Source organism: Dictyostelium purpureum (assembly GCF_000190715.1).
Source record: "Dictyostelium purpureum unplaced genomic scaffold DICPUscaffold_255, whole genome shotgun sequence".
Classification (NCBI taxonomy): Eukaryota; Evosea; class Eumycetozoa; order Dictyosteliales; family Dictyosteliaceae; genus Dictyostelium; species Dictyostelium purpureum.
The window spans coordinates 24,733-47,678 of record NW_003519591.1 but is presented as its reverse complement, the minus strand read 5'-3'; the positions used below and the strand labels follow the sequence as shown (position 1 = coordinate 47,678).

At 23.9% G+C, this 22,946-nt stretch overlaps 11 protein-coding genes across 11 annotated transcripts; 4 read left to right on the top strand and 7 right to left on the bottom strand.

The window, feature by feature from the left end:
* Positions 1-619: 619 nt before the first annotated feature.
* Positions 620-1,807, top strand: DICPUDRAFT_20820 (uncharacterized protein; the record flags this gene model as incomplete). The annotated part of the gene is made up of 4 exons (XM_003291020.1): positions 620-855; positions 925-1,062; positions 1,129-1,315; positions 1,379-1,807. Coding segments are annotated over 4 exons (990 nt in total), but the record flags the coding sequence as incomplete, so codon positions are not given.
* Positions 1,808-1,907: 100 nt separating this feature from the next.
* On the bottom strand, positions 1,908-3,187 carry DICPUDRAFT_38439 (uncharacterized protein; the record flags this gene model as incomplete). The annotated part of the gene is made up of 4 exons (XM_003291014.1): positions 1,908-2,177; positions 2,257-2,469; positions 2,540-2,947; positions 3,026-3,187. Coding segments are annotated over 4 exons (1,053 nt in total), but the record flags the coding sequence as incomplete, so codon positions are not given.
* A 625-nt stretch (positions 3,188-3,812) lies between these two features.
* Positions 3,813-4,579, top strand: DICPUDRAFT_155622 (uncharacterized protein; the record flags this gene model as incomplete). The annotated part of the gene is made up of 3 exons (XM_003291019.1): positions 3,813-4,127; positions 4,204-4,416; positions 4,481-4,579. 3 exons carry the CDS (start codon positions 3,813-3,815, stop codon positions 4,577-4,579), a joined length of 627 nt encoding a protein of 208 aa, XP_003291067.1.
* A 293-nt stretch (positions 4,580-4,872) lies between these two features.
* Positions 4,873-7,099, bottom strand: DICPUDRAFT_81755 (uncharacterized protein; the record flags this gene model as incomplete). The annotated part of the gene is made up of 2 exons (XM_003291013.1): positions 4,873-6,852; positions 6,935-7,099. 2 exons carry the CDS (start codon positions 7,097-7,099, stop codon positions 4,873-4,875), a joined length of 2,145 nt encoding a protein of 714 aa, XP_003291061.1.
* Positions 7,100-8,711: 1,612 nt separating this feature from the next.
* DICPUDRAFT_155619 (sphingolipid delta 4 desaturase) lies at positions 8,712-9,879 on the top strand (the record flags this gene model as incomplete). The annotated part of the gene is made up of 2 exons (XM_003291018.1): positions 8,712-9,188; positions 9,280-9,879. 2 exons carry the CDS (start codon positions 8,712-8,714, stop codon positions 9,877-9,879), a joined length of 1,077 nt encoding a protein of 358 aa, XP_003291066.1.
* Positions 9,880-10,140: 261 nt separating this feature from the next.
* DICPUDRAFT_38446 (uncharacterized protein) lies at positions 10,141-11,311 on the bottom strand (the record flags this gene model as incomplete). The annotated part of the gene is made up of 3 exons (XM_003291012.1): positions 10,141-10,319; positions 10,394-10,665; positions 10,737-11,311. The coding sequence occupies 3 exons, from the start codon at positions 11,309-11,311 to the stop codon at positions 10,141-10,143; spliced, it is 1,026 nt and encodes a 341-aa protein (XP_003291060.1).
* A 539-nt stretch (positions 11,312-11,850) lies between these two features.
* On the bottom strand, positions 11,851-12,486 carry DICPUDRAFT_81752 (uncharacterized protein; the record flags this gene model as incomplete). The annotated part of the gene is made up of 1 exon (XM_003291011.1): positions 11,851-12,486. The coding sequence occupies one exon, from the start codon at positions 12,484-12,486 to the stop codon at positions 11,851-11,853; it is 636 nt and encodes a 211-aa protein (XP_003291059.1).
* A 367-nt stretch (positions 12,487-12,853) lies between these two features.
* Positions 12,854-13,576, top strand: DICPUDRAFT_155616 (uncharacterized protein; the record flags this gene model as incomplete). The annotated part of the gene is made up of 1 exon (XM_003291017.1): positions 12,854-13,576. One exon carries the CDS (start codon positions 12,854-12,856, stop codon positions 13,574-13,576), a length of 723 nt encoding a protein of 240 aa, XP_003291065.1.
* Positions 13,577-13,632: 56 nt separating this feature from the next.
* On the bottom strand, positions 13,633-17,965 carry DICPUDRAFT_38450 (uncharacterized protein; the record flags this gene model as incomplete). The annotated part of the gene is made up of 6 exons (XM_003291010.1): positions 13,633-14,400; positions 14,485-15,740; positions 15,811-16,317; positions 16,407-16,787; positions 16,863-17,640; positions 17,726-17,965. 6 exons carry the CDS (start codon positions 17,963-17,965, stop codon positions 13,633-13,635), a joined length of 3,930 nt encoding a protein of 1,309 aa, XP_003291058.1.
* A 1,005-nt stretch (positions 17,966-18,970) lies between these two features.
* On the bottom strand, positions 18,971-20,202 carry DICPUDRAFT_81749 (uncharacterized protein; the record flags this gene model as incomplete). The annotated part of the gene is made up of 2 exons (XM_003291009.1): positions 18,971-19,986; positions 20,124-20,202. 2 exons carry the CDS (start codon positions 20,200-20,202, stop codon positions 18,971-18,973), a joined length of 1,095 nt encoding a protein of 364 aa, XP_003291057.1.
* Positions 20,203-21,603: 1,401 nt separating this feature from the next.
* On the bottom strand, positions 21,604-22,824 carry DICPUDRAFT_81748 (uncharacterized protein; the record flags this gene model as incomplete). The annotated part of the gene is made up of 2 exons (XM_003291008.1): positions 21,604-22,661; positions 22,746-22,824. The coding sequence occupies 2 exons, from the start codon at positions 22,822-22,824 to the stop codon at positions 21,604-21,606; spliced, it is 1,137 nt and encodes a 378-aa protein (XP_003291056.1).
* Positions 22,825-22,946: the final 122 nt, after the last annotated feature.

The window sequence follows — 22,946 nt, the reverse complement described above, 5'->3', positions numbered from 1 at the left end:
TAATTTTTTTTTTTCCCCCCTTTTTTTTTTTTGCTCCTCAAATATAAACTAGAGAAGGTTTAAAATATTTTCCATCAAACGCCCCTTCCCATTTTTCCCCCTTTTAAGCGGAGGTATTAATATTCTTTATTTGGGGCCAAAGGAAACCCTTTTTAAAGGCCCCTTGCCAACCGCGGGAAAGGGGGGATTTTTTTTGGTTTCTCAAAAACCTTTTCAAAAAAACCAATTAAAAAAATTTTTTTTTCAAAATTTTACCCCTTAAAAGTTTTTAAATAAAAAATTTTTTTTTTTTAAAAAAAAAAAAAAAAAAAAAAAATTTTGGGGTTTTAAAAAAAAAAAAAAAAATTTTTAGGTTCCATAAACCTTTTTTAATTTTTTTTTTTTTTAAAAAAAAAAAAACTTTTTTTTTTTTTTTTTTTTTTTAAAAAAAATTTTTTTTTTTTTTTTTTTTTTTTTTTTTTTTTTTTAAATTTTCATAAATATTTTAGTTTTTATAATTTTTTTTTTTTCATTTTTTTTTAATTTATATAAGATGGAGTTATTTAATAACCTATATAAAAAACCCAATAGTTTAGAAAGTCAAAATATATTCTTGGACGGAAATAACTATGATATAAAAGAGCTATGCATTGACTCAAATGTAGGTGGTAAAGATTTTAGTTTTTCGATTAACCCAAGGACCGATCAAATCAAAATCGATTTTTTTAACCCATTCATTCATAGACCTAAAGGCGAAAAATTTGGGATTCAAATGGGCCCTGATGGTTTTTTAAATAATAAAAAAAGCCTCACTTACTATCAAGATAGAAATGGTAATGTTTTTTCACTATCAAAATCCTCTGAAAGTCCTTTTGGGTATGATAATTACACTAATGCAAATATAACCTTTTAAACCTTTCTAACTCACAAATAAACATTGTATAGAAACTCAAATAATAGCAATAGTATATTTAATATTGAAGAAACCTCACTGGCCTATTCATACTCACTATTTAATCAAACATTTTCAATTATTTCAAGTGACTGTTCTGCCATAATAGGTGATAGAAATAACAATAAAATGTAACTTTAAAACCAACTTCTTATTTTAATATTTTAAAATACCAATTAATTAATTTTAATTTATAGACATAAAGCACATACTGGAAATTCTTATAAAACAAGTATACAAAATATATATAAAATTAAAGATGACGAATCAAATTCATTATTTTGCAGACTACATTCCGAAATAGCAGTGCCCTATTTATCATCATGTTCATTTTTAAAATCACAATTATTTTTTACAAAAATTTTAAAATATAGAAATAATATTGTAGGTAAAAATAATAAATCAGATTTTTAATAATATACAAATACTAATATTTATTCATAAAAGTCTCTTAGAATAGATGGATCCATTGGTAATATTTTTAATTTTAAGAGTCAATCATTTATACCTTTGAACGAAAGATTTTTTAATGGTAAAAACTATGGATTTCCTGGGTTTAAAAAATCAAGTTTAAGCGATAATACTAATGGTGCACCATATCTTGGAAGTACAGCTTATTATACAATTAGAACAACATTATCTAAAAAAATAAACCATTCACTTTGTGGAATATTTTATTTCAATCTAGGTAATTTCAATTTATCAATTAACAATAAAGATTGCAGTAACAGATCTATCATAAGCAATTTAAATAAAAACATTCGTACCTCATTTGGTTTGGGCATTAGTTTCGATATGGGCGACTCGTTAATTTTAGTCAGTATGGTAAAACCAATAAATTACTTTAACAAAGATAAACTAAATACTTTTTCGCTCGAATTACTTTATAAAGCATAAAAATAAAATAAACAAAATAAAATTATACTGTATAATGTATAATGTATAAGTGTATATGACAATATATTTATTTATTTATTTATTTTTTAAAATCTTTTATAAATTCTTTTATATCGTTTGTAGATTGTATACTTTTTGATTTTGCATTTGGGTATATTTGTTTTAATAGTTCTGATAAAACATTATTTGATCCCATTTCAACAAAACAGAAATCTTCATCATTTAAATTTTCTTTTTTCCATTCATTTATACAATATTGAATTGATGGAGACCAATTTACTGTGCTCGATAATTGCTTTGATAATAGAGATTGTATTGATAATTCATTATTTCTATCGATATTACTATACTATAAAGTTATAAAAGAAATAATAGGGTTAGTAACAATTGTAATTGGAATGATGTGTTCATAGTTTGTGAATAAATACAGGTAAACAATTAACATTTGAAATAATTTTAGTCTCTGGTGTATTAAATTGAACTTGATCTACTATTATTTTAAATGAATCGCTGCATGGCTTCATTAATTCGCTATGGAAAGCAGCGCTAACTTCTAATTTTACTGATTTTACAAATAATTTATTCTTTTTACCAATTTCAATTAATTTATTAACACCCTCTTCGCTTCCACTAATAACAATCTAAATAGTAAAAACGAAACTGTTAGCGAATACCTTTTAAATAAAATTGGAAATAGTTTGATATCCATACCTGATTTGGTGAATTTATATTTGAAATATTGCATATTATATTTTCAGATAATAATTGATTCGATATTTTTTTAAGCTCCTCTAATGAACCAGATTCAAACATATTCTTTTTACTTAAAAGTGCTGCCATTATACCAGGCTGTGCTTGTTTCATTAATTGACCTCTTTGTCGAACTAACTGTAATGCATCATAAAATGATAATGAATTTGATGAAGCTAAAGCTGAATACTCGCCTAATGAATGTCCCAACATAAAATCGAATCTATTTATAAATTCTTTTGATACTGTAAAGTCATTGCTCCTTTCGTTAATTTCGCAATATCCCAATTCTTTTTCTATAATCTTTAAAATTGAAAATGAATGTAATAATAGTGCAGGCTGTGTATTATCGGTTTGTTTTAATTCTTCCTAAAATAAATTAATAAAATATTTATTAATACTCCTATTGCCTCCATTAATATAATATTAATTAAAATAAATACAAACGGATGGTCCATTAAACATTAAATTTGTCAAGGGATATTTCAATACTTTATCGGTTTGATTATACAATGGTGCAATATATGGGAAATCTTTAACCAAATCCTTTCCCATACCAACAATCTGGCTGCCCTGTCCTGGAAATAATAATGCAATTCTTTTCATAATTTGTAATTTTATTAATTACCCACCATCCAATATTTTTTTTAAAAAATATCTCTAATGATGTTTAAATTAAAAAAAATAAAAATAAAATAAAAAATAAAAATTTTTACAAAAAAAAATTAATAAAAATAAATAAAAAAAAAAAAAAAAATTAATATATCAATACTAAATATAATGTAAACTTTATATTTATACTATTGAATAAATAATAAATAAATACTATTGCATATATTAAAAAATTAAAAAAAAAAAAAAAAAAATATTAAATTTAATTTAAAAAAAAATAATCGTAAAAACACCTTTTGCACGTTTTTTTTTTTTTTTTGAAAATTTAAAGATACCTTTCTCTCCCACCAATATAGAAAACCTATACCCAAACACATTAATTTGTGTTAATTATTTGTTTGTTGTTTTATTCATTATTATCTATCTATCTATCTATGTGTTTTTAATTGTGTTTATATTTATATAAATAAATATTTATATATTTAGTATATATAATTTTTTTTTTTTTATTTTCATTTAATTAATTAATCACACACAAAACCACATAGTTTTTTTTTTGAATTTTTTTTTTTCTCTCTTTATTATTTATAAATATAAATAACCATATATATAATAATCAAAAATGAAATTTGGAAAATATTTAAGAAATAATATGAATCCAAATTATGAAAATCATTATATAAATTATAAAGATTTAAAGAAACTTTTATTAGATTTAGCATCTGTAGAAGAAGAAAAGAAAAGATTATCCGGTAATAATGGTAGACAACAACAACAAAATAACAAAAACTACATTCTTCAATATCAAGCTTCCCAACAAGCCTCTGATAGAAATTCAAAATTTTTATTAACCGTTTGGAAACAATTTGAAAAGGTTGATATTTTCATAACAACAAACGAAAAGGAATTATCAATGAAATCCAACTATATGGAGAATGTAGGTATATTAAAAAGATTATATGTAATCAATATATATATAAACATTTAATCATTTACTAACCTATATTTTACAGTCTAAAGATGCTAGATTGATCATCTCTTGTATTAAAGAAGTCGAAGAACTACTAAACTTTGTTCATTTAAATTTAGAGGGTTTTAGAAAGATCTTAAAAAAATTTGATAAAAAGTTCACAATTACAATTGGCCATGAATACTTTAAAAACATGATTTATTCACATTTTCAAGCTAAAGTTTCAGTTTTAAATTACTACAACAACAAACTTTCTGTAAGTGTAATAATAAAAAGAAAAAATATAAAAAGAATCCATTCTAATTAAACTTGTTTTTTAGAATATTTATTCACAACAGTTTGGCGATATAGAAGAATTAAAACATTCTGAAAAAACAGAAAGTGTATTTAGCTTTTGTATGGATGAACAAATGGAATAATACAATATCAATCAATATCAATCAATAACAAATGGTAACAAATAATCAAATATCAGCAGGATATACACATTCGATTCAATTATTTATATTTATTTTTTTTTTAATCTTTTTTTAAAACTTTTTTATTATTTTTTCTTTTTTTTTTTTTTTCTTTCTTTTAAATATAACCAACAGTTACATAAAATATATATTCAATAAAATAAACAAAAATAAATTATTTAATTTTTATAAAATCAAATAAAAATTTCACCTTAAATATTTATATTCTAAAAGTAATAAAAAGTTTGAACATATTATTTATTAAATGGATTGGTATTAAATTTCCTATCTAATCTTTTTCTTTTTTCAATCTCTTCTTTTGAATAAAAAATTTCATTTTGTTTTTTTGTTTTTTCGATTTTATCCTTTTCAATGGCATCTGTTATTATATCTGGTGTTTTAAATTCGGTATATTCTTTTTTTTGTTGTGTTTGCTGTTGGTTTTGTTGTGGTGGTGGTTGCTGCTGCTTTTGTTGTAATGGTGGTTGTGGTTGAATAATTTGGTCAATTTTTAATAATAGACAAACTATATCGATTGCAAATCTAAATACTTGAGTTTTACCTCTGTATGTTTCGAAAATTCCAAAGTCAGAGGGATTAATGAAATATTGTTTATTATCCCCATCACTATCACTATCGACTGAAATTAAATTTATACCAACTGCTGCTGCCTCTTGATTGTTATTGTTTAAAGTTTTATAAAATAAATCTAAAATTTTTAAGACTGGTTTATTTTGATTTGATAACAATGTGATCGGTATAGTTTCAATTGATTTTACCAAAGCTTCAAATGTCTGTTGATCCACAAATGATAACTTTTTGCTTTCAATTTGTCTCTTTAATGACCCTATAATAGAAAACTCTGGTGATGAAGCCGATGGTAGAATAAATAGATCCTCTAAACAACATTTACCAATACCCATACCTGTTACAAAACTACCGACCCTTTGACGAAGAATATGATTTGATGGTGCAAAAATTTCAACAGAGATTAACGGTGATACTGGATTGACCAACTTGCTAAATTCAAATTGGTTTGTAAATACCCTATATTGAATCTTGCTACAGCCACCAATAAAATTTCTTTTAATCTTTAATAAATACTCTTTATTTTCCAAACCCTCTTTCGAAAATATTGAATCTACTGAATTTATACAGTTTATACCCAATGATTTGTTTATTATTCTTATATGTTGTTGATTTATATTATCAAAAATTAAAAATTTACTACTATTAGTTGAATTTGTATCGAATAATGATTTTGAGTATTCATCTATTGAATTAAATACTAATACTATCATGGCTGCACTACTATTATCCAACTCTACTATTTTTTCTATATATTTACAAATTTTGAATACCTTATTCTTTAGAATTGTTTTTTCATACTCTAGTAACTCTGTTCTTTCTTGTGCTGAATGAAACACTAATTTTGTTTTTTCTTTTTTATCTTGGCCGCTGCTCTTTGTCAAACCACTTTGAGGAGCATCACTATTGTTTGATTTTAATTTCAAATCTTCATTTATAAATAATATAAAATTGGTGCTACCACTATAATTATTTTTGAAATTATTTAAATTATTATTATTATTACTATTATTATTATCCAATATAAAACCATTTGATAAAAATTTTGAAATTATATTTAAATCGAATAAATCATTATTTTTTAATAATCTTGGATAAATTATAACTTGATCCTGGAATGAAATTCTATGATTCATTATATCCTTAATTGTAAAATCCTTATTATTTATATATAGTGACTTTATAGTTTCCAAGCATAAACCTGCAATATTTGAAACCACTATATTATCATTATTATTATTACTATCATCATTATCATTATTATCACCACTATAATTTAATACTGTTGAGTTATCCAATTTTGTATTTATAATTGAATAAATTGTTTTGTAGAGTAAATCCAGATTTATTTGATTTAATTTTAACTTTAAAATTTCGTCATTATCTATAGTGTCGATATTCTCGAGTGATGGAATGAGAGGAATTCTAAGTGATTTTAATATTGGTTCGATTTGAGTTGTAAAACTGTTTTGAAGCGAATAAACCAATGAAATTGGATGGATTCCTTTTTCCATTATAACAACACATTCCCTAAATAATGAATATATCAACAATACCAATGTATTTGTACAATCATAGCAAATAGTTTCTAACATATGCACTGATTTCTTTACAGTATTTGAAAAAACATGTTCAATTTTCAAACTCTAGATATGTATAATAATTCAATGTTAGTAAGAAAATTTCAAATATATATATATGTAATATTAAGCGATTTATTATTTATACTTTTAAAATTTCTGATGCTTTTTTTGAAAGTATTACATTATTTTTATCTTCTCCATTATCCTCTTCACCAACCAACATTTGGTACTGGCCATTTATTCCATAACAACATTTTACAATATCATATAAACTGCCAATGACATTGAGTATTAAATCTTTTGGCTCCATTAAATAATTGATTTCATATTTAATAATGATAATTTTCAAAAAAAATTAAAAATTTTAAAAAAAAAATTAAAAAAAGAATTAAAAAAAATAAAAAAAGAAATAAAAAATAATTATTTTGCTGTGAATAAAATAAAATAATAATATTTTTGAAGAATATTTTAAATTAATTTTTTTTTTTTTTTTTTTTTATTTATTTATTTTAAAATATACTCTGTTATTAAACCATTTTACTCCAATTAATTGATAGTTCACCAACGAAAATTTAAAAAAAAAAAAATCTGGTTAATATTTTTATATAAAACCATTTTTATGTATGGGGTAAATTCATAATTGAAAGGAAGAAATATTTAACCAAATAAATACTACTAAAAAATAAATGAATAAATAAAAATAAATATTTAATTAAATTTAATACATAGAAAATATCTAATATTCATAAAAAAAAAATAAAAAAAAATAAAAAGTGTCATCATGGATAATGCAATACACACACCAAATTGTGTAAAAAATTTTATGATTTTTTAAACATGTCATTGAGTGTCATGATTTTTTATATTAAAAAAGAGTTCGAAATTGCCATCTCGAGGATGGAAACAGTTTTGAGTATTCTTTCTATAATAAAATAAAAAAAATAATAAAAAAAATATAATTATATAATAAAATAAAATATATAATTTTAAAATATATATAAAAAATAATTCTTTTTATTTTTTTTTTATTTTTTATTTTTTGGATTTGTTATATATATGGGTTGAAGAAATATCATATAAATTTGGAGTTTTGTGTCGAATCCCTAGATGCATGTTGCTAATAAGCATCATGGTTCGCCCATTTCATAATTATTATTTTTATTTATTTTTTTTTTAATTTTTTTTAGATTTTTTTTATTTATTTTTTTTTTGGAAGTGAAAAAAAAACGAAAAACAATTATTTTTTAAAATATGAGCCAAAGTTTTAAAAAAAATAGCCTACTGTCACCAAAAAAAACACTCTAAAAAAAAAACTTTTGTATTTATTTTCAATCATTTTAAAAAATCGTTAGTTAGGTTTTTTCTAAATTTTATTTAAAATTAATTTTTTTTTTTCTTATCAATAATCAATACAAAAATAAAAATAAATAAAAATAATTTTTTTTTTATTATTATTATTAACATACAACCTTATAAATAAAAATTTTTCTTGTGTATTTTAAAAAAAAAAAAAACAAAGCTACACCTTTTTTTTTTTTATTATATCATAAATAATTATTTATAAAAAAAAAATAATAAATTAATTATTTTCACCCCTCCCCACAATTAAAATTTTTATTTATTTCAATAATTAGTTATTTATTCTTTTTTTATTTTTTTTTATTTTGTTTATATTTATTTTACACCTTAGTAGTTGTTGCATTATTGCATTTATTTAATTAGCAACGATAATACATAATATATTTATCATAAATATTTTTTAAAAAAAATTTTAAAAATAAAAAAAAAAAAATAAAAAAAATTTAAAAATAAATTTTTTATTTTTTTCTAAAATATTTTTGTAATAGTAACTAAATAACACTTAATAATAATAATATAAATTATAATCAAAAAAAACACAACAATATATATATAATAAAATCATGGGTATTTCAAATAAGAAAGTTGATGTACAAAATGATGGTGCAAATAAATATCCAAGCAAAAGCGGATTACCACCAACTGTAGGTACCGGCCCAATGGATAAATATGACCCAAAAGACGAATATATTAGAGTAGAAGCCGTCCAACAACATTGGCTTAGAAGAAAATTAATTTCAGATAAATATCCAGAAGTCTTAAATCTTCCAACATATTATTTACCAAGTGCTTTTTGGGTTGTCGCTTTGGTTTCCTCTTTAGTCATCACTGCTAAAATTTTAAATAACTCACCAATCTGGTTAATCTTTGTTGTTGCATATCTTTTTGGTGCTGTTGCATCACATGCTTTATGGGTTTTAATTCACGAACTTACCCACGACTTAGTTTTCCCAGGTTCATTTTTAAATAGTACTTTTCTTTTAATTGCAAATTTACCACACTTAATTCCATCCGGTGTTAGTTTTAGACATTTCCACAGAGTATGTATAATTTTTATAATAAACAACCATACATATATTAAAAATAAATATATTAATTTTTTTTTATTATTTATTTTTCTCCTTATAATAGTTACATCATTCATTTTTAAATGAAACTTATACCGATCCAGATGTACCAGTCCCATTCGAAAATAAATTCTTTGGTCACAGTATTGTTGGTAAAGCAATTTGGTTCTGTTTTTATTCAATTGTAATTTCTTTAAGATCAATCTTCTATCCATTAAAGAACCAATCACCATTCAGCATGTGGTTAGTTGCCAATTACATTTGTAACATTGTTTTCACCTATTATGTTTCACAATATGTTGGTGTCAAGGGTATGACCTTTTTAGTTTTATCATCTTTAATGTCACTCGGTTTCCTCCTTCATCCATTAGGTGCTCGTTGGATCGCTGAACATTTTGCTGTTACCCAATCTGAACAAGAAACTTATTCAACTTATGGTTTCATCAATACAATTGGTTTCAATATTGGTTACCACAACGAACATCACGATTTTACTCGTGTTCCATACATTTATCTCCCAACTTTAACTAAAGTCGCTAACGAATTCTACAAGGGTGGTCTTAAATATCATACTTCCTACTGGAGAGTCTTATACGAATTCTTAAATCAAGACGGTTTCACTTTTAACAGTAGAGTCGTTAGAAATCCAAAACTTAAGAATTAAAAACAAATATAAATAATAATAATAAATATATTACTACTTAATATAACAATAATCTTCTTGGTAGTAAAATAATAATGTTAACATATTAATAATATTAATTAATTTTAAAATAATTAATTATAATACAATCTTTTAAAAAAATTAAATAAAATAATTTATTTATTAAAATAATATAACAAAGTTTTATTTAATTAATACTACAATTTTTTTATTTATTTTATTTAATTTGCATTGTTTTTATTAATTTTTTAATTTAAAAAATTAATCTTTTTTTGAAATAATCATACAACCAGTTTTAATTTCTGGTACAACCTTTTCTAATTTGAAACCTGCAGCATCAAATAATTCGTTCCATTCGTTTAAAGTTCTTTCTTTAGCATTAACCATTTGCATCATTAAAATATCAATGTAAACTGAATATTTGGTGTAAAATGGTGGTTCTGTAAATGTTTTTTAATTAGTATAAAAAAAATAACATTAAATTATGTATAGTTATGGTTAATTAAAAACTTACCAATAATAATTTCAAAAAGATAGATTTTAGCACCTGGTTTCATAGATTTACCAATGGTTTGTAAAATTTTAACACAGTCTTCGGTTGGCCAATCGTGTAAAATGAATTTTAAGATATAACAGTCTGCTTCTGGTACAGATTCAAAGAAATTACCTGGTACATGCTTTAAACGTTCATGTTGGAACTTTTCGGTGGCTGCATTTAAAACAACATCTAAATCAAAATTAATACCATTAACTGTTGGATGGGTTTCTAAAATATTACCGATTAATCTAAATAATAATGAAAAATTAATAAAATTATAGTTTTTAAAAGTAATAATAATATAAAATAAAATACTTACAAACCATGGTTACCACCAACATCAACAATGGTATTGAATGAGCTAAAGTCAATGGCTCCTCTAATATTTGACATGGCTGCTTCGGTGTAAACTTGCATAGTTTGGTTAAATAATTCTTTGTATGCTGGATCTGAATCAAAGATTTCCCAAAAATGATCGAAACCTACATTCTTTGGGCCTAAACCTTTATTTTGTTCGAATGATTGTGGAAGAGTTTCAAACATTTTATAGTGGAGATCATGTGTATAACGTTGACCCATTGATTTTAATTTACCATTCTTTGAAAACATTGAGCTAACTGGTGTTTTCATAAAGGTGCCAAGATTATCTTTATCTTCTGCAAATAAATCATTGGCGGTAAAATAACGGAGTAATCTATAAACCATGTTTTCATTGATGTTAATTGCTTCTGCGATTTCTTTGTAATGCTTTGGGCCATCTTCTAGGTAATCACAAACACTATGTTTCATAACAACGTTGAACATTCTGCTGTGTAAGTGACCAGAAACATAGGTCATAACTAAGTTCATAGCTTTGTCCCAATTCCAACTATCGATGGTTTGTTGACTATCCATTTCTTTTCTTTTCTATATGTAGTTTAATTTTAAAAAATTTTATTAATAATTATATAATGATTATCAATAATATGCATTAAAATGATTAAATACCAAGCTTGTTTTTTTTATAATTATTAATAAAGTTAATAAAAAAATTATTGTTTTTAAAATAAAATGTTAAAAAAAAATAAAAAAATAAAAAAAATAAAAAAAATGGAAAATTAGATATTTATTTTTGCTATGGTTTCATAAATACTTTTTTATAACCCAACACAACACAATCTTTAATAATCTAAAACTATAATGATTCCAGAACCCAGTAAAAAAATATTTACACACTCTGAATTTTCAATTTTAAATTTTGTTTTTAAAAATCTAACGTTAAACATAGATTTTTTTTATTTTTTTATTTTTTATTTTTTTTTATTTTTTTTTATTTTTTTTTGCTTTGAAAACTAAAAAATGAAAACTGAAAACTAAAAAATAAAAAAATTTTTTTTATTGTATTTTGGTTTTTTTTTTAATATTTAATGTTTAAAAAAAAAAAATTATAATTATTATTTTGGAAATTTAGAATCAAATTTTTCTTTGAAGGTTGTTAAGTTTGAATTTGTAACATTTTGTTTTTCTTCTAACATACTTAATTTTTCTAAAATAAATGAGAGTGCATTTTCCAATCCAAAGTAAATACATTTCTTTTCATGCTCTTCCAAGTCTTCTCTAATTCCGGTCCATTTACACATGAGTTTTTTAGCGGAACACTCTACAGGGAATTTTTTACAAATTTGATTATGTGACTGTACTTGTGGTTTAGTTAGACATTCCCCACATCCCAATTTACACTGAGTTTTGCAAAAGTTCTCTGCATGATTAGTAAAGTCAGCTCTTCTGATCTCTTGTTCGGAATTGCATACTTTACATTTAACTCTTAAGTTATCTAATAGCTTTGTAATGAAAATAGGGATTGTTGTTTGATCAATAGTTTCACATTTTTTAGAACAAATAGGGCAAACACTATTTTTGATGAATTCAGGAGATGTTTCAAAACAGCTTCTACATACCATATTTCTGCAACTTGGTTCAACAATTGGATCTTCCAATGGATCTTTACACAAAGGACATTCTAAATGTTTAAAATCTTCATTTAGAGGGTCGACATATCTAAATTGTCTTTTATCTTCACTAAATGTCATTATTTAAAGTTTTGTATATGTTATTAATTATTAAAAAGTTTTATTATTGTTGTTAAACTATTATTATTATTTAAAAAGAAAAAAAAAGAAGTATAAATTTCAAAGATTTTTTTATTATTTTTTATATAATTTAAAATTAATCATTGTTTTAATTTTATTAATAATAATATAATAAAATAATATAAAATAAAATTTTTATTTTTACTAATTGAATTAATGTTATTTTATTATATTTAAAATAAAACAATGATTTATAATTTAAAAAATAAAAAAAAAAAAAAAAATTATAAAAAAATTTTTTTCTGAAAAAATAAAATTAAATAACTAAAATAATAATTTAAACTTTATTTATTAAAAACTTTAAGGAATGGAAACCTTTAGTTACATTGAACCTCTTAATATTAATACAAATTTAGTTTGTAAATTTTGCAAAAAACCATTAAGCGATCCCATTATTTTAGTATGTGGTCATTTGATTTGTTGCACCTGCATTCCAAATGAATTATGGATCGAATCCGGTTACACAGCAACATGTCCAGAGTGTGGCAAAGATTATAAAAAAGAAGATACTACAATAAATATTCCAATTTGTATAACCGAGGATTTAAACGGTTTAAAAGTTAAATGTAATAGATGTTTAGAAGGAGTTGTAATTAATCGAGTAGATTTTTATGAACATATAGAGCTTTATTGTAAAACTCCATGTGAACTTGGATGTGGGGCGATTTTAACTAAAAATGAAATTAAATCCCATCTTGATGTATGCAGTAATTTCATTGTTGAATGTCCTGCTTTGGATATTTATTGCAAATGGAAAGGCCCAAGAAAAGATCTAGAAGAACATATACAAAAATGCAATACAGAAGGTGTAAGACCTGCCATTGAAGCTTTGCGTGAAAGCGTTCAAAATTTAAAAGAGGAAAATCAATTGTTAGTTAAGAATTTAGAAAAATCAAATGATATCTTGTTATGTATGGTAAAGTTTTTTTTTAATCCAAACGATTTTAACCCCTTAGAAGGAAAAGATTACAATTTAATTGAAAATATAAATGTTAAAGAAAATGAAACTGAAAAAATATTAGAGCTATAGATATTACAAAAATAAAAGATGGAAAAAAAAGTTTTAATAAAAAAAAATTAGTTGTTTTATTTAGGGTCAAACTTTGCTTTTAGAACTTCAAATGATTCGCTGGGTTTAATTTTAGCTGGATTCGAATTCGAATCCTTTTTGTTACTATTATTAATGTTATTAATGTTATTATTATTGCTATTTATCTTTATTTTTTCTGAAACTGGTATTGGTTTATTATCCAATGTATTTCTTTTAATACTTGAATCTGGTGAAATTTTATCGTTTATCATCGATGCATAAAATGAGGGGTGAAGAGGTGGTGGAGGTAAACTAAAACCACCTGTATTTAAACTTTTTGGTTCCAAAATTGTTGAATTATCAGATTCTGATAAAAATGAATCTTGATTACCACAACTACTCTCTATACCACTTGATGAAGCTGTAGAAGATAAAAGTACTGATGAGCTAAAAGTAATTGAATTTTTTGAATTTTGTGGCGATAAAGAGTCACTGACATTGTTGTGATTGCCACCTTTAATTGATATTGGATTTGACTCATTTTCACCAACAGTTCTTGGGTTGGATCTAAATGCTGATAATCTTTTTTGACCCAAATTTTTATCTGGTACAAATCTCTCCCATTTATGTTCTTTAGAATCACTACCTTTACCATTAATACCACTTGATAATACAGGACTGGTTGAAGTCGAGCCGATTGGACTCAAAGAGTTTGGACTTTGAGCTGCAGAAATATTTGAAATTGGAGATGATGATGTCGAACTTGATCTAACATCAAAATCTGATAAAGTTGGTGAGTTTTGATTTGAAATTGAACTTTGTTGCTGTTGCTGTTGCTGTTGCTGTGGTTGCTGGTGTGGTTGCTGTTGTTGTTGTTGTTGCTGTTGTTGTGGTAATGGTCTTGTAACTTCAACTAAATTCTTTAGTTCTTCAGTTGGATGCATAGACATATCGCTATTGATTATATTTTCATTTAGCGTATTCTCTGATATGGAGGATCTATATGTATCATTTCTAAATCCTTCATATAAACCTTGTTCTTGCATTTTATTTCTAAGATCTTCTAAATATACAACAATCTCGTCAAAGTTTGGACGTGATTGTGGATCAGTTTCCCAACATCTAACGATTAACTCTTTGATTTCTGGTATGCAAGTTTCAGGTATAGGTGGACGATAGGATAAATCTAATACAGATCTAACCCAATCGATATGCTCCAAGTCGTGATAAGGAATTTGACGAGATATACACTCCCAGAGTACAAAAGCAAAACTATAAACATCAGCCATTTGAGTATATTCGGTACCTTGTAAAACTTCAACAGCCATATAGCATGCAGTACCAACAGCCTTAGTCATACGACGGTTATCGACAACTCTACTAACACCAAAATCTGAAATACGCACATTCCAATCTTGATCGATTAAAAGATTACCACTCTTTAAATCTCTATGAATGATACCTAATGAGTGTAGATAACTCATACCTTTTGCGGCCTGAAGAGCAATATGAACAATACGAGCATTGGACAATGGACACACATTGGCATGAATCACTTTATAAAGACTTCCTCTAGAGTAATAGTCGCAAACCAAAAACATTTTGCCTGGAGTTCTTGATCCACCAATACAATGTACAATATTATCGTGACGTAAAACCGACATGATAGTAGTTTCACTATGAAATTCTCTTTCGTTGAAACTTAAATTCTCTTCATTAAAAGATTTGATAGCAACTTCATAACCATTCCAAGTTCCTTTCCATACAGTACCACTTACACCATGTCCTATCTCTTTTGTAATTTCAAAGTCTTGTTGATAAATTGGCTTTAATATAGTTATATCACCTTGACGCACAAATTCGATTAAATGATGTAGGAATCGCTTGCCACCACCTCTTACTATTTTAGTCTTGTACTTTTCTTGTTTGATTAAATGTGATAATATATAACAAATTGGGATAGCTATTGATTCTTGTGAATGTAATAATTCTATAAACTTGTCAATATCATCCATACCCATATTTTCTACACAACATGGATCATATCTGCATAAATTGGCTAATGTATTTACAATAAATGGTGTTTCGACTTTTAAACTGTCAAATAGTGAAGAAACTAAATATGGTATAATTCCACTTTGAATTAAATGTTTTTTACATTGATCTAAAAAAAAATCATATTAATAATTTATAAATAATTATTTTCTACAATATTAATAATTTTAAATATTTACCATTGGGTGAATTTGAAATTATCATAAATGATCTAAAGGCTTCGGATCTAGCAGAGCATTCATGACATAGAATAAATTGTTTTAACAAATTTAAACCATTTCCTTTTGAAAAATGGTCATGAATTTTTAATGAAGTAGTTGAAACCAACATATTTGAAATTGTTAAAGATAAAAAGAAAATATAATCTGTTTCTTCTTTGAAAATTTGTGAAAAACTTTGATTATAGCTATATAAATTTGATTCGGTATTTGACGTTATTAAATGATTGAAACTATTTGATTCCCATTGACAAAACATGGGTATACCAAAATAACCAGATTTATCGTGAGTTGGTGTAATTAAATCTAAAATTCCATTTGATATTAAAAAGGTGCATAATGATTCACTAACACAGAAATTTGAAAATGATTTGAAAATTAAAACTTTTTTTGAAATGTCTTTAAAATCTTTGCAACAATCTAATAAGCATGATAGTAATTTAATATTTGATTCTTTCTTTAAGTCAACTATATTATTTTAATGAAAAATTAAATAAAAAAATAAGGGAGTTAGTGATTTGGTGGCGTAAAATTAATTGATAAATAAATAAACTTACAGCTTGAAGAAAGATTTGAAATTGTTTTTAATGTACAATTAATTGTTATATTATCTTGTAAATGTAACATATAAATTAAAGTTTCTTTGATTTCTTCATTTGCTAAATAATCTGAAATTTCATAGATTTCTGAGACTCTTGATAAAAAGATAGCACATGATCTAGGGCAATCAATATGCTCTGATCTTGCAACCAAAGATATTATTTCCATACCAACTTCTTTTAAAAACCTATCTATAAATGGTTTATATGATGATAATATACATAGACTACTAGCTAAAAGTCTTCTTAATTCCATAAAATTACTCCAATTATCCAAAGATACCAATTTAAATATAAATTCCATACCATATTCCCTTAAAACCCTTTCTTTATTTTTATCTAAACAATAATAATAAAAAAATATTAATATATATTATACAAATGAAAAATTATTTTGTTCAATTTAATAATTACCTTTTTCCATTAATTTTGCAAATATACCAGTAATATGAATTTGGACAGTTGGATCAGGATAAAACATTAGATTTACTAAACCCTCTATACCAAATGAAAATAGATTATCGATTGTACTTGGTTTATTTGAAATTAATGTTATCAATTCAACAATTTCTTCATTCCATTCATTTGAAAAAGCCAATTCTTTTAAACGTGGATTTAACTCGTCAATAATGGTGCATTGGAATGGACTACCACAAATTGGAGTATTATCTATTTTGATGCTAATAGAGTAATCGCCATAGGTTGTTGGTTGAAGAGTGAGTAATGAATAGTCGTGTTTACGTTGATCATAAGTGAATGCCATAGTACGATCATCGACTGATGTAGAATTCTTTTTTACAATATCAATTTGAAAATTGCATGATGTGGAATTTATTAAAACACCCTTTGAATCTACTCTGTACAATTTTATTTCATATTTTACACCCGATATACCTCTATATAAACCTTTACCAATTGCAAAACACAATGCTGGGCACTCTTCGCCTTTTTTACTTGATAAAACATGTATACGTTGACTAATTGTATTACTATTTAAATCATCCGAACTTTGACTACCATAATATCCTGAACCAACCAATGACAATTTATCAGCAGCTGTTATAGTTCTCTTTGGTGGAACTAAAAATTCCGATGGGATTTCTTTCTCTAATTTTACCATTTGTAATTCCGATCCATCATACATTTTATAATCTTTTACTAATCTATAACTATGCAATAATTTCGAATATGACTATATGAAAAAAAAAAACAAAATAACAAATTAATATATAAAATTTTTAACGGAATCTGTATAAAATATTATAATCTATATTTACTCTTGAAGTTTCTCTTGGTTTTTCTTCATCTATAACTTTTAAATATAACTGTTGTCTAGCTGGTGGTATTTTAAATAAATTAAACAATTGGGTTTTAATCATCCAAATTAATTGATTTGGATGAATTTCAATAAATACTTTATTACTATTATTATTATTACTACTACTACTATTTATTATATTATTGCTTTCTTCATTTTTACTATTTAACGAGGATGTTACACTTACTAACACTCTCATTTTTTTAAAATTTTATTATTATTATTATTATTATTATTACTATTAATTTAATAACTATATAACTTAATATATATTTATTTCTATTCTTAAACTTTTACTTTTATTGACTATGTATATATAACTTAAAAAAAACACACAATATTCCACTATTTTTTTTTTTAATTTAAAAAAAAAAAATTTAACACAAAATTAATTTATAAATAATATAAATTAATTTTTTTTATCTATCTATTATTATTGCTATTACTACTACTATTGTTATTACTACTACTGTGTTTCTTCATACCGAATATTATATATAATATAATATTAAAATTTTATATTTTGATTATATTTATGTGGGTTGTTAAAAAAAAAAGTTGGAAAAAATTTTAAAATTTTTAAAAAAATTATAATAAAAAAAATTTTAAAAGATTTGATTGCAAATAGTGTGATAATATCTTGTTTTTTTTTTATTATTATAATGTGTGTAAAAAATTTTTTAAAAGGATTCTATATAAATTTTAAATATTTTATTTTTTTATTTTATTTTATATAATGAGATAAAATATATAGAAAATAAATAGAAAATATAGTTTTTAGGTCAATAAAATTAAATAAAATAAAAAAATTAAGAAAAAAAAAATTAAATATTTATAAAAAAAAAAAACCGAAAAATTACATATGATAATTTTCTTTTTTTATTAACAATTTATGATCAAACTTGAAAAAATAAAAAAATAAACAAGCTCCTTAAAATTAAAATTGGAAAAAAATAATAATTTAAAATTTTCCGTCTATATTTCCACTTACTTTTTTATTATTATAATTAAATTAAATAAAATTAAATAAAATTAATGAAAAATTAATTATTTCAAGAAATAAAATATAAAACTAAATATAAAATTAAATAAAAATATTATTATGTGTATCAATAAAAAAAAAAAAAAAAAAAAAAAAAAATATTTATTTATTTATTTATTTATTTATTTATTTATTTATTTATTTATTTTTTCAATTATTTATTTATAAAAATAATGAAATTACCATTGAAATGGAGAATAATAATAAAGTTGATAAAGATGATAAGGTAGTTGATGAAGATTCGTATGGATCATTTTTAGTGAGAGTCCATGCACCACATGATGAGTTATCATTAGAGACAGTAAGATAACCAGTGTCTGGGTAATTATGGGTTGATCCATTGTAGGTACTAACTGAAAATGAATAGGTTAAACATTCAACATCTGAAAAAGTATTATTAAGATACATTACATATTTATAGGTACTGTAAGGTTGGTTTTTATAGACTGTTGAGGAAGAGGGTGTGAGGTATTGATCCATTGATCTATCATTACCTTGGAAAATTAAAGAAACTCTGGTTGGGTAGTTATATGGTTGGTAGAATGTTAAATAGAAATGTAAATCTCCATTGATCCAAATATGGGATGCTGATGGGATTGGTTTAATTGTTTTATAAATTGATGGGGCAGCCCAATATAAAATGTATGTCAAAGATCCTACAGCTCTTGAAGATACACCAAACTCATTGATGTATTCCGAATTTAAACCAAATCTTGGATCCAAAGTAGTCGAATCTGAATCGGTTTTACAATAAGTATTATTTCCCTTTTGACATATTGCGTTCATTATAGCCCCATATCCTGGTTCTACATAGATGGATCTTTGATAACGACCAATAACTTGGTCAATAAATGAAGTACTATATTGTGAATAATAGGCTTCAAGGTATTCTGGATAATAAGTACCATTGCACAATTTTAAACCAGTGTTGTCACATTCATTATTTATAAATTGATCCATTAATACGTCTGCATAAGCACTAAGTTGACTATTATAATTAAGTGGTTTTTGGGGTTTAGCAATAGAGTTGTATGCATAAATATAATAGTAGTCTGAATATGTGTAAATTGGGAACAATGGCATAAAAACATGTGCAAAATTATATGGATTATTACGTGCCATATTTACTGCCATTAAAGCAGTACGTTCTGAATAAGTTGGATGTCCATTTTCATCACCTAATTAAAAAATAATAAATAATAATAAATAATTAATAATGAATAATAAAAAATAATAAAAACAATAAACAATAACAATAACAATCAAAATTTTTTTTTTTTTATTTTATTTATTTTTTCATTTTTTTAATATTTACCTTCACCATAACTATTTACACCACTACACACTAAAATTACAAAAAAGATTGATAGTAATAAACAATTTAAAATTTTCATTTTATTATATTATTGTTATTTTATATGTATAAAATATTTGTTTTGAACCAAAAAAAAAAATTAAGTTTTTAAGAAAAAAAAAAATAAAAATAAATAAAAAAATTTATTTTTAAAATTGATTTTTGTATAATTCAAAGAAGCTAGATATTTTTTTGGTTTTTTTTTTAGGTTTTTTTTCTTTTTTTTTTGGTTTTTTTTTATTGGCCAATAAAAAAATATTTATTTTTAAAAAAAAAATTTTTTTTTAAATCTAAAAAAAAAAAAATTTATTATTAATTGTAGTTAGAGAAAAAATAACAAATTTTTTTTTTCAGTTTAATAAAAAAAAAATATATAAAAAAAAAATAAAATGTAGTTGACAACTAGTTAGAGTAATAAAGATTATTGCAACACTCCTTGACTAATTCTCAATTTCATCAACTGAATTAATCACAACTTATTTGATCAATAGAAAACCAAATTAAACCTTTAGATAAAAAGTCTAATTACATATTTGTATACTGTCCATAAAATTATCACAATTTCTATTTCATTTATTCAGTATATATAATTTTAATAAAAATTTTAAAATCCAATAACAAAATTTTTTCAATATATTAATAATAGTTCAATAACTTTATTATTTAATATTGTTATCAAATATCACAAAGAATATAAAGATTTATTATTGTTGTTAAGTTCCATACATTATATGACCATAAATAATCAAATATACTGTTTTTTTTTTTAATTATTAAATTTTTTAATAAAATGAAAAAGTTTGTTTTATATCATTTGGAATTTAATGAAATTTTCAAACCAAATGTAGTTTTAATTTAAAATGTTCAATTTAGAATAAAAACTTATTTCAATTATAAATCCAATAAAAAAAAATAAAAAAAAATAGTTTATTTTTATTTTCTATTTAATATGGCTTCAAATAAAACAGATACGGATAATAGGGTACTTGTAAGGGCATATGTACTACATGGCGAGATATCGTTGGATAAAGTTAGATAACCAGCTCTTGGTTATTTATGGGTCTCCATTGTGGTAACTAAAAATTAACCAGTTAAAAATTCGAGTTTTGAAATAAAATTAGAATATGTTGCATATTCTACGGTGGTATTAGGTTTCGAATTGGTGAATGGTTCCATTTGTTACCCCTGAAAGGTGGGATACTGATGGAATGAAATAATATGGTTTATAGCTCAAGTTGAATTGCAAAATATAAAAAGTATGTTTTCTCCCAAATAGCTCTTAAGGTCGAACCAAATATTTTTCCTTTGGCAAATTACACTGAATAAATCTTTATATATATCTATATCAAAATTAATAACATGTTGTTCAAAATCAAAATTTTTATTAAAATCTAAATTTTCATTACATTGCTTTATTTTTTATTGATCAGATAATTTTTTATTAATTAAAAATTATTGAAACTACAATTGAAATGAATAGTAATAATAAAACTGACAAAGATGATAAAATTGAAGACGATGATATCTCGGTTGAGGATGATGATATCTCGGTTGAGGATGATGATTCGAATGGATCATTTTCAGTGAGAGTCCATGCACCACATGATGAGTTATCATTAGATACAGTTAGATAACCAGTGTCTGGGTATTTATAGGTATAGTCATATCTAACACCGTTTGATATATTGAAAGCATTAACTAAAAATGTATAGGTTAAGCATTCATCATCTGAAAAATTAGAATCTATTACATATTTAAAGGTACTATATGGCTGGTTTTTATAGACTGGTGAGGAAGAGGGTGTGATATATTGTTCCATTTCTCTTTTTTTTCCTTTGAAAAGTACTAAAACACTGGATGGGATGACTGGTGGTTGGCGGTATGTTAAATAGAAATGTAATTCTCCATTCAACCAAAAGTGGGATGCTGATGGGATTGGGTTTTCTAATGAATACCTTGACTCGGCTGAAAAACATAAAAAGTATGTTATACCATTAACAACTCTTGAGGCGGAACCAAAATTATTGTGGTATCGATTTAACATAAGTCTGGGTTGGTTTTCTCTACCTGTATCATAATTGCAATTGGGACTTTCTCCTTCGCATATAAGATTCATTAAGGCTCCATATCCTCGCTCTGTATTCTTGAATGAATCTAAAAGACCAATAGAGTCGAGATTGGGAAAATTTTCTCCAAACCAGACTGGGAAGTATTGAGAAAACTTGGTACCATTACAAAATTGTAAACCAGTATAGTTACAATTTGCTGTAAACACGATATCATCAATCAATTTATTTGATAAAGCATTGAGACCACTGTGGTAATATACTGGTTTTTTGGGTGCAGCAGTAGAGTTGTATAAATAAATCTGTGGAACTTTATTATTTATAGTAAATAAAGGCATAAAACTATGGGAAAATGCATATGGATTATTACGAGCAATATTTATTGTCACTAAACTTGAACGTTCTGAATAAGTTGGATGTCCATCTGCATCACCTAAATTAAATAAAAGATAATTATAAAAAAATTTAATATTTTCATTTTTATATTTTAAATTATTTTTTTCATTTTTTTATTTACCCTCACCATAACTATTTACACCACTGCACAGTAAAATTACAAAAAAAATTGAAACTATTAAATAATTTAAAATATTCATTTTATTATATAAAGTTATATTACAGTTATTTTTATATATTTTTTTTATAATTTAAAAATAAAAAAAAAAAATTAAATGAAAAAAAAAAATTTGGTGGCTTTTTTTGAGGGAAAGCCCATTTT